The sequence below is a fragment of the Fusarium verticillioides genome, chromosome 1, assembly GCF_000149555.1.
Source record: "Fusarium verticillioides 7600 chromosome 1, whole genome shotgun sequence".
NCBI classification, from domain to species: Eukaryota; Fungi; Ascomycota; class Sordariomycetes; order Hypocreales; family Nectriaceae; genus Fusarium; species Fusarium verticillioides.
This window is the reverse complement of record NC_031675.1, coordinates 1,222,081-1,238,509: the sequence shown is the minus strand read 5'-3', so window position 1 is coordinate 1,238,509 and position 16,429 is coordinate 1,222,081. Positions and strand designations below refer to the sequence as shown.

Below are 16,429 nucleotides of genomic sequence, written 5' to 3'. Positions count from 1 at the left end.
TCGCCTTCTGAAGCTGATTTGTAACTATTTCGGTGGCTGTTTAACACAAATAGGCTGGGCATAGCGGTCACGGTGTTAAGTTCGGTCCAGTATATGCTTCCAGAGCATCAATTAATAATGAAAAAGTATGTCTAGTTCATACAAGAGCAATGAAATACCGTCTGCCCATACCGGGTATAATTCTGCGGCACACCGACCCCAAACACCGTCCTTTCCGTTTCCGCGGAGTCTAATCTGCTAGACACATCCATCCCACCTCCCAGCCTTGAGCTATAGTACGACGAAACACAACCATCAGGTATAAAACAACAAAAGAAAAGTAAAACAAGATAAAATGTTAGCATCAACAGCCATTCTAGTGCAAGTGGGCCGAGTCCTTTTTTGTAGATCCCCCCAGACTTCTGTCTTGCTCAAAATTCAACATCTTGTCAAAAGTCTTCTCCTTTCCCACCGTATACGGAAGTTGAACCTGACACAAAGGCGTTTTGCTGCAGGTGATGTGTAGGTAAATATTAAAGGTAATGTGAGCTGGTGATGTATTGGGCTTTGTTTCTGCTTCTAAGCGCTTGGTCCAATATGATGGGTGCTTCCTAGTGTTCATATGCCTCAATCATCATTCTAGAAGAATGATGGCTTAGCGAGAACACGGTACTCGATGTAGTCCTCGCCGTCAATATTGATAATGGTGCCTTGTGAAACGAGTTTCCCGGTAAATGGGCCTTGCGTCTTGCGTTCATATTTCACCCCGGCATACATCTTTGCGTCTTCGGCATTCGTTCTCAGTCGGAGGCTTTCCTGACGTGCCCAGACCTTATTAAGACGTTGCATTTCGTCCCGCTCGTGTAATTGTTGCCGTCCATTAACAGCTATACCGGGGATGTTTGCTGCAGCTGCTTGGGCTGCCTGAGCGGCCGCGGCTGCTGCCCGTTCACGATTCACTGCTTGCATATGAGCGCGATCCTGAGCGAGCTCGACGCGTGCAATCTCACGCTCCGCTAGAGCGGATGTTCTTTCGATCGCATTGTTGTTCAACGATGTTCTACTCGTGCTTTGGCGAGGAGCTGGCGCAGGCTGAGGGGGAGTGTCGATATCTATGTATGACTGGCGTGCTTCGGCTCTGGCGGCCTCGACGCGGCGACTCTGACGCAACTCATGGCCACCATATCCCATTCGCCCTGTCTGATCAGATTCTTCTCCATAATCGCCTGGAAGACGGGGTAGAGCGGGTGCAATAGACAATGGGGCAGGCGCCTTGTAATTCGTCCCCGCAGCCCTTGCCTGTGCCTCATAAACAGCCTTGGTCTCGTTTGAAGTTCGGTCCCCTTCTTTCTCTCCCATATCTATCTGGTACTGCCGAACACGGCAATATTCCTTGATCTCGTTCCGTGCAAGGTTTTTCAAGTGTGGCTCAAATGCAACTTCCTCGTATGCAATCCAGAGTGCACCAGCCCCAGCGGGAAAGTTTCCTTCAACGAAACGTCCGTCGCGCGTCTCTCGTACCAACTTAACGCGGAACATGTCATTCTGTCCCAAGATCCCGTACACTGCATGGCGATCACGGGGGTCCGGCGAGTTAGACTTTGCCCAATGCCCAATAAGAATTCTAGTAGGCCTGGTGCCGGGCAGGGGATCAACAGTATGCCGCAAAGGTTGCGGGCCACCGGGGGCTGGCTGAATGGGAGTGTGTTCGATGACAGGGCCATTTGAGGGAGGAGGGTTGGCTGGCGCAAACCCTCCGCTCGTCCTCCTCCTTTTAGCATCGCGATTCTGTTGCAAGTGTTCGGGAAGATCAACACCATAAGCGAGCTGAGGAAGATTTGTGCCGTGCTCAGCAGTGGAGTTGAGATTGGCCCGACGAACTGCTTCTTTAACGGCAGCCTTCTCGGCAGCAATTCTCTCCCCCTCAAGCTCGTCTGTCCCAGTTGCTTCGGCACGGATCTTGACATACTCCTTGACCTGTAGCTGGTCTAAGCCCACAAGATGATCCAAAAACACAATCTTGTCAAAGGTTACCCAACTTCCGCCAGGTCCCGGTGGCAAAGGATATTCGTCTGATATTGTTTCTCCAGATAATGTGGTGGGCTGGATACGGGTCCGTAATCGCTCGCGAACATCGATGAAACCAATGACAGCATGTTTAAGATCCACAGTGGGAGCCTCTGAGTCTCTCCAATATCCAATGGTGACGCCTTTGACACTTCCGGTGCTCAGACGTGGAGGCTTGCTCTTCGTTGCTGTTGCTTGTGGTTGTCGTTCGTCAGCGAGAGACCTCACCGGCTCCATTTTCCTCTCATTCAGGCCCTGGAAAATGGAGTTGCGTTTTCTCTTTGGGTAGTGGGAAGCCACGGGCTCATCCTCAGCATCTCTCATAATCTCGTCATCGCCTTCAGATGCTGGTCGAAGAGGAGACGACTTGCGAATACCGTTAGTGCGGGCGCCCACTACTATCTCGTCCTCAAGTTCGTTGAAGTCGACTCCTGACGGAGAATGCACAGTGCTCAGCGGCTCACTTAGCTCGCTTTCAGCATCTGCCTCGCCGATAGAAACCTTGCGACCGTTGATCTGTCTGTGAGGTTGAGTTAGATGCGATTCATTGGCCAGCGCTATATCCTGAAACACAGTGTGATATAAGACAAATGCATTGAATAAAGTCAACTATCGCTGAACTCGGGTAGAAAGTAAGATGACCAAGGACCACTCGATCTAATAGAGCATCGGTGTATATAGTAAAAGAAAATGTGCGGGCTGAGGCTGACAGGATCCCGAATCTATTGTCAAGTTGAGGTGAGGTTTGTTAGGTTGATGAAGCCCGGTGTGGTTGCAGGGGTGTATGATACAGTACGAGGTGAAAGATGGCGATGTTACAGGGGCAAGGATGTGAGACCAAAGGGGGAATGGGAAGAAGAGCTGGGGTACCTAAGGTCTTTGGCAGAAACCACAGTCTTGGGTCCACACCCTGAGGGTGGATGTGAGAGCGTGTGGTTGGTTCCAAATCCTCCTCTTTTCCAGTAAAAAGGTCAAAAGTATAGTTAATTTTGTCAAGAAGTTTGAAAGACGAGGTTGTATGTTGAGGCAAAACAAGAGGAAATAATACAAAAACAAAGATGAAAGCGTGAGCAGGAAAGAAGGTTTGAGCCAGGATGAAACAAGAGAGACGTTCGCTGCTGCCAGTTGTCATTGAAGCAGGAAAGTTGCAGTGCAGTTGAGTTAGCTATAGCTCCATCTCCAACTAAAGAGAGTGAATGCAACTTGCGGTAGTGAGTGAGTGAGTGAGTGATTCAGCCTGTTCGGTTCATGTTGGGCAACATTCGACACCGCTTGGGATCAAATCCTGCCACTTGCTTGATTCGTCGATTGTGATTAGACTCACAAGTCACCGTATCTCTCAAGAAATCACGATGAGATACAGTCAGGCTAGATGCGGTCAACAACAATTGCCCTTGTGTTGACAAATCGGGCAATGCCAACTAACTTAGGCCGTAAACCCTTGTTCGAAGCCACGCCACTCGCTCACTCTCTGGCTCAATCACTTGACTGGCTGAGGACGCGAAAGACAAGATGGCGAAGCAATCGGATACGACGTGAATGTTTTGATGAGTATGGGGGAGAATTGAGGACAGGCAGAGAAAGAAAGAAAAAACAACCCATAACAAGAGAGATATGACTTGCCTTGGTGATGCGCTTATGGCGGCAGACGGAGCAACTACTGGCGACTTTCCATTAGCAGTACTAGGTGAATGCGCGTTCACCGGTGTTGGAGCGCGATCCCTGGCAACTGGAGCTGGAGTTGATGCCCTCGGTAATGGTGATGGAGGCATGTCTGCTGGTGGAGATGCGGCTCGAGGTGCTGTGGTGGCAGATATGGCAGTTGTTGCAACGGTGACAGGTGCGCTCTCAACCAAAGGGCTCTTAACCTTTATGGCGCGGGCAGAATCTGGCGTCGGAACACGAGCTGGTGAGGCAGCTCTAGAAGTTGAAGGCTTGGGAACACCAGAAGAGAGCGCGGGTGATATGGGCTCAGGTGCCGCAACCGGCCTGGGCTTGTCGCTGTCGGTATTTTCCATGACGCGACTCGAAGGAATAATCTCACTTGGTTATACTGAGGCGCGAAAGAGTTGTTTGTTAGTTGACTGGTTTCAGTCGATGAAAACGCAATTGGGTTGACTGTTGGGGGCGTTGAGAAAAAAAATAGAAAAAAAAAAAAGACGAGAGAACAGAGAATTAGGTGATGGCGCGTTATCAAAAATCGAGTTTAGGTAGTTGCAAGAAAAAGAAGTGAGTTGACTTGCGCGTCAATGGTCGCAACTCAGGTTGCCAATTAATTACCTTGGGTATTACCTGAGGCTAAGGTAAGGTAAGGTAAGGCAAGGCAAGGCAGAAGACTACCAGTAACTAGTACAGCCACTGCCACAGCTTGCTTGGGAGGTGAGGTGAGATGAAATAAAATAAGGTCACCTCAGGTAAAGTTGAAGTGGATGGCGTCGGGAAGCAGGAATGGGAGAGTCAAGACCAACACCCTGGTTGGTTGAGGATCTGATTCTGGAATCTTAGAGCCGGGGGCCCAGGGCTAAAGACAATAAGCGCAGTTAGTTACATCAACTTGGCAGATAGGAAGTTGACGAGTAAGGACAAGAGAAGTGATACGTACAGGATAACTCAGAGGTTAGTTGTACGAGTTGTGTAGAGACTGAGATCAGAGCTCAACGGGTGAGAGATTGTCGAGTTGACGACGAATAGTCGAGGAAGGGGAATGAATAGGAAGGAAAGGGATAAGTTAACGTTAAGGTTGAGAAAGGACGGGAGAATGAATGAATAGTAGGTACATGGAAGTCCAGGAATCTCAAAATGGGGGCGTGTGGGGCCCAGCAAAGAGCTAAGGCAAAAGTCAACAGTTACCTTGCGTCGTAACGGAATTGCCAGGGAGCCCGGAAGAGAAGTTGTGCGGAAACGGTAGAAGAAAAGAGTGGATTTATAGATGCCTTGGTTAAATCTTACGAAATGAATCAATCACAGGCCAACGCTATCTATCAGTTGAACCCTTGGAGGCGAGGGTATCTCATGCTTGGAGAACTTGTTCTGCAACTGTATCAGCACTGACACGATACTTACTTAGTGTTGTGACTGGTAAACTTCTCCCTTGGACTTGAGACCTTGGCTCGCCCCTCACTGAACGAACTGAACTGCATTGAGTGACTGTGCCTTCGATTCTCATTCTTCGTGATTGGAGATTTACTACAGCATCAACCTGGCTTGTTCTGATTGGTCACGAGAGTTGCCAGCCTTGATTCAACACCACACTTCGGTGCACCAAGAGCAGCAACAACGAACTAATAAGACGGGAGAATGTCAAGGTTCATTGCGTTTACCAGGTAACTCGAGGTCAGCTCTGCAAATACTTAAAGGTAGTTGTGTACTTGACCACGGAGAGAGTTCGTATCAGCCATCAGTGCTTCCACCCATCATCTCCCCTTCAATCATATTTAGCTTTTTATACCCGCTCATCATTTCTACTCAGCTTTTTCTGACCTCTTTGTCTGATGATGAATCCCCTTTCTTGTGGTTGCGAATGTTCACTCATGAAACATCTCATAGGCGGATGCTTTAGACCAACTCATGCATTACTGCGTACACGCCTATGAATATCCTCAGTCACCCCCATAGGTTCGCAGTCTCTTAGATAAGGTGTTGTCGAGTTCTGTACTCGAAGCGACTCAATGTGCCGATACAGCAACTCTAATCAACAATGGCCCTTGTACATATCTCTATTGAACTTTATCACGTCGCATCATTACAAACGTGTCTTTCCAATTCCCCTCATTGGCACCTATCGGGCTGTACATCATTCTACCCGTGCTAGTTGACAACTACTGACGCATACACTGACACCGCTCGCTCCTAAAGCCCCATGAATAGACGTGTAGGTAGGCGAAATATCAAGGATACGAGATTGCAAATTGGTAGCGAGCGCTGTCCGGTCACAGAGAGATACAACAACTCGTTCTCCTACCACTCACTAATCGCACCTAGGTAATGAATGATTCATCCTCTCTCTGTCTGTGACTGATTGAACCAGCCAGCCAGCGCAACACCACCCCCTAGCAGCAACGCAGCGCCAAGACAAGCCTTGTTTGATAGCAACAATGATGCCACGATTTCCCATCAAATAGTCACAGGCTCAAGCCAATAAAAGTAAACCCTTCCACATTACATCACAAGTCCCGACAACTCTCCCGTCCTCTCCTCATGGCTAACAAAATTAGCTCAATTCGGCACTTTCACGTTGTTAATTTGAAACCTTGGCTTGTGGTAGCACTCCAAAAAGTCAATATCCTCATGTTGCATATGCCGGAAAGTGAAAAGTTGAGGCATGTGCTGATTGAATAGTGCCAGTACGTTATGATTATGATGACATATTTAGCTCCTTTGAACCAATCACGTAACAGCATTGTGTTCCAGTTCTGGACAGTAGCCAATAGAGAACAGCGAGTCTTTTTGCGGGAAAATCTGCAATCTCGCAACTTCATGGTTCCCGCGCTTATACGCACGCCCTATCTAGACGCTAACACACGCCTCTCAATTTGGGCATCGTTCGTCTTTTTTATTTGCAGTTCAGCTTCCTGTGAGAGTCATCAGCCTATGTATCTCTTGGGCAGTCTCACATGAATATCTGATGGCGACCGTTCTTGGAACCCACGACCATATGGTCAACTTTGCCAACAACTCAATTACACTGTGAAACTGCCGAGGATGAAAACGAAAAAGGGTATCGACCCTCAAAACTTCAACGGACATTAGCTCAACTCAGCTCATCTCAACAACCAGCGGTTGTACAGAATTGTACAGTAACGCACACAGTGGCAGGGCTAAGGACGGATAAATAGCTCCATGCCGGCATAGTGTCCGCGGCCAGTCTTCTCGAATCCTGCTTCTTCTTTGCTTACACGAGTTGATGACTGACTTCTCGTCAGCGTTGCTCTATCTGGAGGTCGCCGAGACAGCCAAGCAAGATATCTAGTACAAGTGCTTACGAAAGAATGAGTTCCTCAGGACATGTTTACAACAGCAACAACACCAATTGCATTACGCAAAGACTCTGATCATCTACATATTTTGCCCCAGAGACTTGTGAAACTTGAACTCATATTACATGACTCGCTTGTCATCAGATTCAACGTCAAAGTTCCCAATCTCGTAACGTAACCGGGTCTTCGCGATCGGCCCATCTCACCCACTAAGTCCCGACAATTCAGCAACCCCTGTAAATTTTATTATTAAGAAAAATTGAACTCTCCTCAGAGTGTCAGAAGTCTTTCAGACCTACTCCGTACTCTCTAGAGACCTTCCCATCAGGGGACAAAAATAGACTAGTCAAAGAGCCTACCAAGTTCACTCCAAGTTATCCTAAACCTATCTCGGTTTTTATGTCACTGAGAATTGGAAAAGTCCAGGTTTCCTCTCGTTCCCTAGGCCCTTTCTCGTCCTGGTTGGTTATCATGAGTTACCGTGCCTCTCTGCCAATTATGCACGTCTCGCGAGTCACCAACTCTTTTGCTGTGTATGGTTGAGACAAGTCACAGCGTCGCGCCAATGATGCCTCTCTGCATTGTCTATCATCATAATATGCCTGTCTGAGTTTTAGGGTCCTTTATGCCGTGTTGTCATTAATTCCCTCATTTTTGTTGGTCGGCTTCTGCCAAGTTGAGTTGTCAACTTCTTCAAATAGTGTCTCGCTGTGATCACAATGTGATTCGTCCGCCACAACTGCATACTCGGTCTCTGGAACAACGCCACTGTCGTTCTTGTTCAGGGCAAGGATTTTGTGTTCCGGAGATTCGACGGTAACCGAGTGTAATTGTGTTGGAATTGTCATGTCTGTGAAACGCCTCCCGGGTAGCACATACTTGCGACTGGTTGAACTTGAGGACAAGCGATCCAGTCGATATTCTTAGCCGAGTATTGCCTGTTTAATGTAAAACCTGACTCATATCTCATGTTGGAATACAGCTGTGGGCGAAATACCAGGGCTTTAATTTGTTTTCACTTATCAAGTCAGTTAGTGGCAATTACGTAGCTGGGTCTGCATATGACCATCAGAGCCATAAGAAGCCGCCAAGGTGTACTAACTCAAAACCCAAGCTCTGGCATTGTAAATCCGACAATAAGTTCAGGACAGTAGACACGAGCTTGCACGATGAATATGAGTAGTTGATTGCGACAGGTAACTTAGTCTGTCAATAGCATGTCAAACAACGAGATAGCTCTTACTATAGCATCATGAGAAAATCTGACACAGTAAGCTCATCTGCATGATCCGTTGCAAACATAGCAGCACGATCAGATTTTGAAGTCAATTCATTCAATGTCGTTGCATTCATTTCTTCATTGTAGCTGACATCACCTCCCCCGTCCTCGACCACGGCCTCTACCCCGACCGCGTCCTCTGCCTCCACCACGACCTGTCTTTGGCCCACCTCTCTGGCCGCCCTTATTATCAAATCTCTCGAACAGTCTTTCCTCTCCAAATGCCCCCTCGCCAAATCTCATAAAGTTGACGAGGCCGCGATCCACAATCGCTACCAGCACGTTGCGGTGTCCGTGCTTTAGTCGCTGATACATCCGTCCTCCAGGGCCCTTCCAAGCCTCATTGGGCGGGTCGTAAGGTGTAGATTCTAGAAGAGCTTCGATTTGCTCGAGCGTTGGAACGCACGTATCGCTTGCGTCAACCACCGCAAAGCGGAAGTCAGGCGGTGGTGGGTTCTTTTTCGAGAACGGCGGGCCACCTGATTTCCATACGTGAAAGAAAACCCGCCAAGGATCTTGGGGAGGATGAACCACGGGAGGTGTGGGCAGTGGCTTGTGGCGGGGAAGGATGGCAAGTTGATCGTAGATGGGCCTATAAGCGCGATAAAGACCTGGCTGAACAAGAGGTCCATGTGGGTTTCGCTTTGGTTGCGATTCTGAGCTGAAGAATGAGAATAGCCATTGCCATAGAGTCTTGGACTGGGGTGTGGATGTTGGCGCCTCGTATGGTGGCGCCCGTAGCACGTAGAAGCCTGCTCGCTTCAGATGCGAGTAAACTTGGTATTGTGGTAATGTGATTTTGCCCCTCTCACCCTCGTTTCCGATAAAAAGTGAGTATGCCGCCTCAAGACTCAATGGCAGTCCGACATCATAGTTGTCAGGTCCCATATCCGTCTTCGGTTTTCCATCAGCGTCGGGTAGGATGTCCTCCAGTTGTAAATTTGGCCACCAGAGATCCATGGTCCCTCTCTCGATGAGGAAAATAGCCTCCTCAGGCAAAAGCCAGAGTTTCCCCGTACCCAAGCGCTCCTTGTGTGCAGGTACCGCTCGTCCAATATCTTTCTGCCATGTTCCGCGCTCATGCTCAACCATGACAACTCTGTCACGTAGCCATAAGCCCTCCTTCTCACCAGCTTCCTCTACCTTGGACCACCAGTCGGGAAAACACCATCCTCGAATCCATGAATCTTCGCGGTGTATCCTTGTGTAGCCTAAAACATTATCCAAGACAGAGCGACTGGCTTCGAGAAGACTATCCTGTGCACGGGTGCCATGTGACTCGAAGTCCTTCTCGCCCTTACGAATAGCTTTGCTTGATACACCATTCTTGTCGAACATGGATAGGAAGAGCTTAACGTCCGGCGCGTCATCATCAATATCTTCTGCAGCAGCACCACTGGTGCCTTTGGCTGGTTGTGCTAAGGTATTGGGATTATCGTCATCGTCAAAAGGCATGGCGACTATATGGCGAAAGAGCTTTCCTAAGCTTCAGATGATATCGAAATCGCGTGAAATACTGTCGGGAAGTGCTTCGTAGGCGTCGAGAATAATATTTGGCCGATTGGCGTGAACTGATGTTGAAAGATAATTTTATGCAAAGCTATGAGCTCTGATGATAATATTTTCTGACCCCACCGAAATTGTGGTGCTATATACTCTGGCAGCGCTGCCGCTTCTAACAACCAACGAATCATCATCGCTAACTTGGCCGAGTGGTTAAGGCGCTGTGTTTAGGTTCTCATCAGAAACCAAACCCGCAGTGGGAAACCGCGGAGGTTCGAACCCTCCAGTTAGCAAAACAGCGATTCAATTTTTGTTATTTCTGTCGTCGCTCAAATGTTTTATATTTTAATTTGTTCTTATTGGCTACGTAATTGAGGATCTAGACAATGTGCTGCTTGGGATCATGCTTCAGGTCAAACCTCTCTGCAGTCTCCAATAAGTCTCCTATTGAAATCTCGAATACAATGACCTTCTATTGTTTGCAAATGTCTTTCGAAAGTGTTTCCCTCAGTACGATCTCCTTTAGGCCGACTTTAGCTCCTCATGCTGTGGTTGTGAACTAACTCTACTCATAAGCTAGACCAGCCCGTAAGACTCATGGCTTCATAAGATTCACTATATTTCATTCATATCACTACAACGTGTAGAACATTTACATCGTGCACTTGCCCACTGCCTGTGCTCATTCCCTTCACCGAAGCGCCCCCGGAACGCCATGAACTATGCCCGTTAGTATAAGAGCCCTATCCCTTCTTCGCCAGTTTCCCCAAAATGCAAACACCTCTGGGTATACTTCAACTGGAGGGAAACCTCGATAGCTCAGTTCCGTTATTGCCAGGTCCTTTCTTATGCCGTCGTGCGACCTGTTTCTCTACCGGTGTGCCATTATGCTAGATCTGGCATGGGAGACATACTCCCGACGCGGCTTCAGTTGCGGCTCGTTGGCGCAACGGCGTCCTGCCATCTTCGGGTGAGCGTGGCGCCTGGCAAAAAGGTTCTTAAAAACCATCCCTGGATCGCCTAGTTTATCATTCAATGAATGGCTTCTTCTGGCCTCCAACCATGCATAGGCCCAATGCTCGTAATGAATCGCGGTCGTTGGCAAGAATAACAGTCGGCGCTGGAAGCATCGGGTTGGCCGGATCGACGTGAGAGGCGTCTTTGGCCGCCTGTTCTATAGCATCCATCTCTTCCTTACAGGCCTGCTGATCTAAGGGGCAGATGACAATCGGCTGTCGTATCATTACATCTCGAGCACCACTAAGATTGACCTTGGACTGTTAGCGCAGACGAGGCATGGAAACCCAAAGGGCGCATACCTTAATAACCAAGTAGAACTCGATTTTGTAAAGGGTAGAAGTCGTGGTAAATGATGTGACTTCGTAAAGAGGAAATTGAGGCTTCCCCCGCCTGACAACACCGTCTGGATCTCTCAGATCCTTGGATGGAAAATCCAGCCCGATATTCGTGGCGTAACCCGCCTCTGGCATCTTTGTCTTAACTGGTTGGGTCTGTTTCGAGACCCTGTTGATCTTCTTCGTAGGTTCATCACCTTCTGGGTTGAATGTGATTTCCTCCTCGACAGTCAAGGTAATCTTTTCAATTGTGACACGTTTGGCTTTACTTAACCAGTCGAGGTTTGGCGACAGTTTGATATATACTGTGATGGGATCCTTGGGGCCGTAGCTCCACCGTGGTAGATTGATGCCGAGGTGTACGATATTATCGTTGGTGACCAATTTGGATTCGGGCTTGTTATACATTCCAAATGTGGAAAGTGTATCATAGCGTTGTAAAGGTATGGGAAAGGTGTACTTGTACTGGTTGCTGTGGCCTTGCTGAACAGTAACGACGAGTTCGTAGTATGTTTCGGCGGTTCGGCTGGGTAGTTGGAGGGACGCTGGAGGTATACGCCGATTCGATTCTTCGCCGCCGCGACCAAAAGGAATAAACAGAACGAACGGTAGATCCATGGCAATGATCCTCTCAGCCTCCTTTCCCGATGAGCAGCGAAAGAGAAGCTGCTCTTTTCCGACCAGATCCGTGGTCTCGCGGCGGGGGGCGCCTAGATGTCGTTTCGCAATGCTATCGGCATCGGGATGTATTGTTTCTCGGCGCTGAAGACATATTCGAACGAGGGAGACAGGTACGGGCATGGAAAAACCCTGGCCAGGGCGAATTTCGACTTTCCCTTCGATGCGCGGCTACAGAAACCAGCAATGTCAGCATAACGAGGTCCGGCGCACTTGAACTGGTGAGGTAAGGATGAGGGCGTAAGCGAGGACGAGCTGAAGCTGAAATTGACGTACCAGAGTCGCAGAGATACCAGGATAGCCCACGAGAAAGCTACTGTTTGGAGGACCCGAGACCCTCACGCTCGCAGGGCCCGACATGATCGTGTGTTTGTTGATGCAGCGTCAGACTTAAGGTTTGTGAGGCCCTGTGAGCCGAGTATCCTAGTGAGGAACGGTACCTAGAGCGGCGGTGTCGAGTGGGGGGAGATGACGGCGACGAAGCGGGATCGGGAGCGGAGGGGGCGGCTGGCTGAGCCCCGATGGCGACGAAAACGTCGGACTACGCCAGAGCCAGAATATGTAGAGAGTTGCGATGCCAGAATTGAGCGTAAATGCCGGGAAATTGACGAAGTAGTGGTGTTCATGAATCCAAGAGTTGCTAGGCGTCGATTGTAGGTAGTTTGGTGGAGGGGAAAGCTTATGGAGCCTTGGCGACGAGACCAGTAGCTGCGTGCGAAAGACAGAAGGCGGTTGCTCGTGTTGGGTCCTAGGCTACAGCCTTCAGCTTTCCACTAAAGCAAGGATATCGTATTACTCTCTCCAGTGCTGGAGGTATTGGACTAAGGTATTCACAGAGTGTGGGTGTCTATGAGGAATGCGTCAATGTTGCCAAAATCTAGTTAGGTGGGGGCAACAAGCAGCGCTTAGGTCAATAATTCGAAGCGCAGTGAGTTGAAGATTATCGGAAGACGCTATGTTGTTGAGAATGACGAGAGCATCACCAGCCAGGATGACGTCCGAAGAGGCAGGGAGGAGGGGTTGTTCAAGCTTCGAATCGGACCAGAAGCCGGAAGAAGCAGGTCAATAAGCAGAAGTGCTTGCAGCAGAAGAACGGAAGAAGAATCTGATCCAAAGAGAAATGGAATGGCATGGGATGGGATGGGATGGAAGACACTGGAGGCTCAGCCTAAACGTGGAGTGCAGAGTGGAGTTTATGCAGGTAAAAGGAAGGAAATCGGAGCTGAAGCTGAAAGATGCAACCCTCTCAGCGGTCTTCGCGGAAACGAAACGAGAGAAACGTCAAAGAAAAAAAATAAGTGGCAGAAGTATTGCTTTTTCACCGAAACAATAAACCCCCAAGCCTGTGTGTAAAAGGCCCTAATGCTAAGCGCTTGCCTTTCCTCTTCCCTTTTGGACGTGTAATCAATTTACCAGGTTCAGGGTCCTGTCAGCATTCAAAAGCGCCTCTGCCAAATCAGAACATTTGATGGCAATTCATCCATCTCACGCGGTAAGGCAGTCTTGAAGACTTAAGGCTGACTGCCCAGACAATATGTGGAGGCGGTGATTATGAGAGCGAAATGAATGATATTCGTATATGTATATCAACGGTAACTAACTACTGTAGATACTTGGATATTCGATATTGATCGACTAAGACATCGATATAGACAATGTCTTGGCTTAATAGAGTTATTCTTAATTAGCTCGTTGACCAACCCTTAATGCTCTTAAGCTGCGCGGTCGTTGCTGCAGCACCCGCTTAGTAGAAAGGTACAGTATGAAGATGCTGTCATTGGATTGGGCCATCATATCCATGTGATCGCTAGTTCCATTCTTTTCATGGATGAATATTACCTGCGTGTAACCGAGTCTCGTTTTCGCTAGGTATTGATTGACTAACGTCTTACAAGATATTGTACCGAAATATATGCAACATCCTCCACCTAATACGACATGAGTTTCTCTAAATGTTGATATTCACTATATCAATCAATGGACAAATGCTTTCATTTCCTGCCAAGCATTGACTTTCTATCAGAGATCGTGGCGGGCGGGAATAAGCCCTGTTTATCCCCGCTGTCGTAGATCAGGATCGGCATGGATGTAGGAGCCACTTGTGGCTGGAGACCCATCAAGATATCTCGAGTTCCATCTTCGGTACTACAACCTCGATCTATCATTTTTCATATGGACTCGAGAAATGCTCATTCTCACCATCATAAATCTCATTCTTGAAAAAAAAAAATCCAGCGCAATATGGCTGTTGCTGAAACTCCATATCAATGCTCACCAACTCTCGAACACAACCTCCTTGTTTTCGCAAATCAATAGTGCAGCTCATCTACCTAGTTTATAAATTACTGCCTCTTCCTCCTCTTTACTGATGCTGACTTGATAGAGCTGTCCTTACCTGGCAAGGCTCTCTTCTGCGGTGTTTCCCCTGCTTTCAAGGCCACTTGTCTTTCAATGCTCAATATGCTTGTGCTCTTGTCTTCCTTAGAGTCCCTGTCAAGAAGCCTTATGCCGTTGCCTTGGTGTTCAAATATTACCGTTGGGCGATCCAAATCCTCGAACTCGGCCGGACGCTCTACGATATAGGGTTCCTTATGCCGTTCCCATCGTTGATGACCTGGCATGCGATCCGCTCCGAGTACATCGCGCCGGTCTTCTCCGAACCAGAAGGTTGGTGCTCCAGGAGCTCCAGAGAAGTAGCACACTTGAAAAGGAAGCATTCCAGACAGGCGGCATTCATCCTGACCCTTATAACGTGCGGCGATAGCCTCCTCAGAGACATCCTCGCCATTCTTCAATGCCTCTTTATACCATTCGCCCAATGGTTTGCTTTGGTCCTCTGTTGAGTCAACTAATACCATGACTGGTACGATCCCACCAACTTGTCGACGAGCGTTTGGGAAGACTGGCTCTTCACCCACAAGTGACTCCCCATTGTGTCGGCAGATGTCAACGCGTATTTCATACAACGCCGCAACCGTGGTTGAACTTGCAGTTACTACTGTTGTGTGAGTTTGTGCTGGGTATGTCTTGCTGTCGATAGCCAGATAGGCTATATCGGTCTTGTGCAGAGAAGGATGAGTGGCGCCACTGTCGAGCTGCATAAAGAAGCATACTCGGGGCGCCGTATTGTCATCTTCGACGAAGCACGTGCCTTTCTCAGGCGTGCCACGTTCTCTCATTCTCGTTTCATATGGAAGGACCTTTCCAGTATCCTTACGCTTAGGATCATTCAGCCTTGTGGCAAAGCGGCTGTGAAATCCCTTCACACGCTGGAAGCCCATGTGTATAGACCACGCATGAGCATGGTAGTCCGCCAGGACGCCCCAGGACCCGGAAGGCTGGGCCCAAGTGGCGGCCATTAACTGCTCAGGTTGGTAGTTAACCTTTGGCGCCAAGGGTGCCTCATACCAGAGCCAGCCATCCCCGTACATGCTGTGATACCGATCAAGCCTCTCGTCTCGATCAAGGGTAAAAGACTCGTATGAGGGACAGAAGTCTACAACGTTACCAGCATACAGAAGCGTCCACTTGTCCCAGCACTGAATACGCTCAGACTCATACGCCTGAATTGCAGCGCGAATGTTGATGTCGCCAACTGGACACTCACTTCTCTCGAGTGATGCTTTTAATAGACTTGTTCGTTGTTGAATCCGTTGTCGTTTGGTTGTCTCTAGCTCATCACTGGAAAATCAGCACATATGTCACCATAGCCCTTCGCGGGGCTGACTTACACAGGCATCAAATTTTCATCGGTATCTTCCATCTGTGAGAATATTTGTCTGGCTTTGTGCAATTGTTGTTCGAGACCAGATAAGTCTGCTAACGGCTGAGTTATCTGAGCATTTTCGACAATAGCTTCCCACTGAAGAACTGACCGCTCTGCTTCTTCCAGGCGACTCAGATTATCCCCAAGAGATTCACCAATGGCCAACGGTGGTTTCCAATCTGGAGGAATTGGTCTTCGGGCCCTAGAGGGCTCATGATGAGCAGAGGATTTTTGTGCAGATGTATCAGGCGAACTAGTCGATGCTGCCGTCTGTTCCCCTTGACTTTGCGCAGAATAGTCTTCCGCTGCTGCTGCTTTTCCTTCTCCTTCTTCTTCTACCGTGGGAGGCGGTGCTGAGAGCAGCTCTGGTCGCATACTTTGAAGTCGCTGGCTTCGTCTGAGTCTGAGGTTGATCTCACGATTCGCTGGAGATCTGCCCGGACGCTGCCCAAGCCTAGAGGCAATTGTTGTTCCTTCTGTTTGCCGGCGAATCCGTCTCCCGGAATCCTTCTTGGTGTTCACGCCATTTTTGCTAGCCATAGTTGCGCAATTGCTTTGCTACAGACAGGAGAGCAGCAATGGAAGAAGGGTTGTTCAGACTTGACTGTCTCAAACCATTCTGTATGTTTTTCTATGCCAGCATAAAATCTCAATTGTACCAAATTCGGCTCATTTCTTTGTCTCCTTTACGGGTTGGCATTGGGACCATCTTGGATTGTGGCGTCACGTTGACAAACAAAGAAACAACAGATTGCCCACCATTCATTCCATTTTAAGCCCCCAGCGTGATTACATCTCCGACACAATTCTGTACTAGTGGGTGTAT

At 48.6% G+C, this 16,429-nt stretch overlaps 4 protein-coding genes and 1 non-coding gene across 8 annotated transcripts; 1 reads left to right on the top strand and 4 right to left on the bottom strand.

The window, feature by feature from the left end:
- Positions 1-54: 54 nt before the first annotated feature.
- On the bottom strand, positions 55-5,192 carry FVEG_09559 (hypothetical protein). Of its 4 annotated transcripts, none has more exons than XM_018898576.1 (4): positions 4,649-5,192; positions 4,327-4,567; positions 3,670-4,099; positions 55-2,566 (listed from the first exon to the last, which is right to left on the bottom strand). In XM_018898576.1, the coding sequence occupies exons 3-4, from the start codon at positions 4,062-4,064 to the stop codon at positions 619-621; spliced, it is 2,343 nt and encodes a 780-aa protein (XP_018756489.1). In that variant the 5' UTR covers positions 4,065-4,099; positions 4,327-4,567; positions 4,649-5,192; the 3' UTR covers positions 55-618. The 4 variants fall into 4 exon arrangements, with proteins under 4 accessions (XP_018756489.1, XP_018756491.1, XP_018756488.1 ...); XM_018898577.1 differs by having other exon boundaries at positions 84-2,566; positions 4,456-4,567; XM_018898578.1 differs by having other exon boundaries at positions 55-3,414; positions 3,670-4,567.
- Positions 5,193-8,269: 3,077 nt separating this feature from the next.
- Positions 8,270-9,878, bottom strand: FVEG_09560 (hypothetical protein). The gene has a single exon (XM_018898579.1). The coding sequence runs from the start codon at positions 9,754-9,756 to the stop codon at positions 8,395-8,397; it is 1,362 nt and encodes a 453-aa protein (XP_018756492.1). The 5' UTR covers positions 9,757-9,878; the 3' UTR covers positions 8,270-8,394.
- A 121-nt stretch (positions 9,879-9,999) lies between these two features.
- FVEG_16617 lies at positions 10,000-10,097 on the top strand. The gene has a single exon. It is a non-coding gene; the product is annotated as a tRNA-Leu (tRNA).
- A 67-nt stretch (positions 10,098-10,164) lies between these two features.
- FVEG_09561 (hypothetical protein) lies at positions 10,165-13,097 on the bottom strand. Its single transcript, XM_018898580.1, has 3 exons — positions 12,114-13,097; positions 11,124-12,008; positions 10,165-11,075 (listed from the first exon to the last, which is right to left on the bottom strand). Exons 1-3 carry the CDS (start codon positions 12,195-12,197, stop codon positions 10,833-10,835), a joined length of 1,212 nt encoding a protein of 403 aa, XP_018756493.1. The 5' UTR covers positions 12,198-13,097; the 3' UTR covers positions 10,165-10,832.
- Positions 13,098-14,179: 1,082 nt separating this feature from the next.
- On the bottom strand, positions 14,180-16,143 carry FVEG_09562 (hypothetical protein; the record flags this gene model as incomplete). The annotated part of the gene is made up of 2 exons (XM_018898581.1): positions 14,180-15,518; positions 15,569-16,143. 2 exons carry the CDS (start codon positions 16,141-16,143, stop codon positions 14,180-14,182), a joined length of 1,914 nt encoding a protein of 637 aa, XP_018756494.1.
- Between the last annotated feature and the right edge of the window lie 286 nt (positions 16,144-16,429).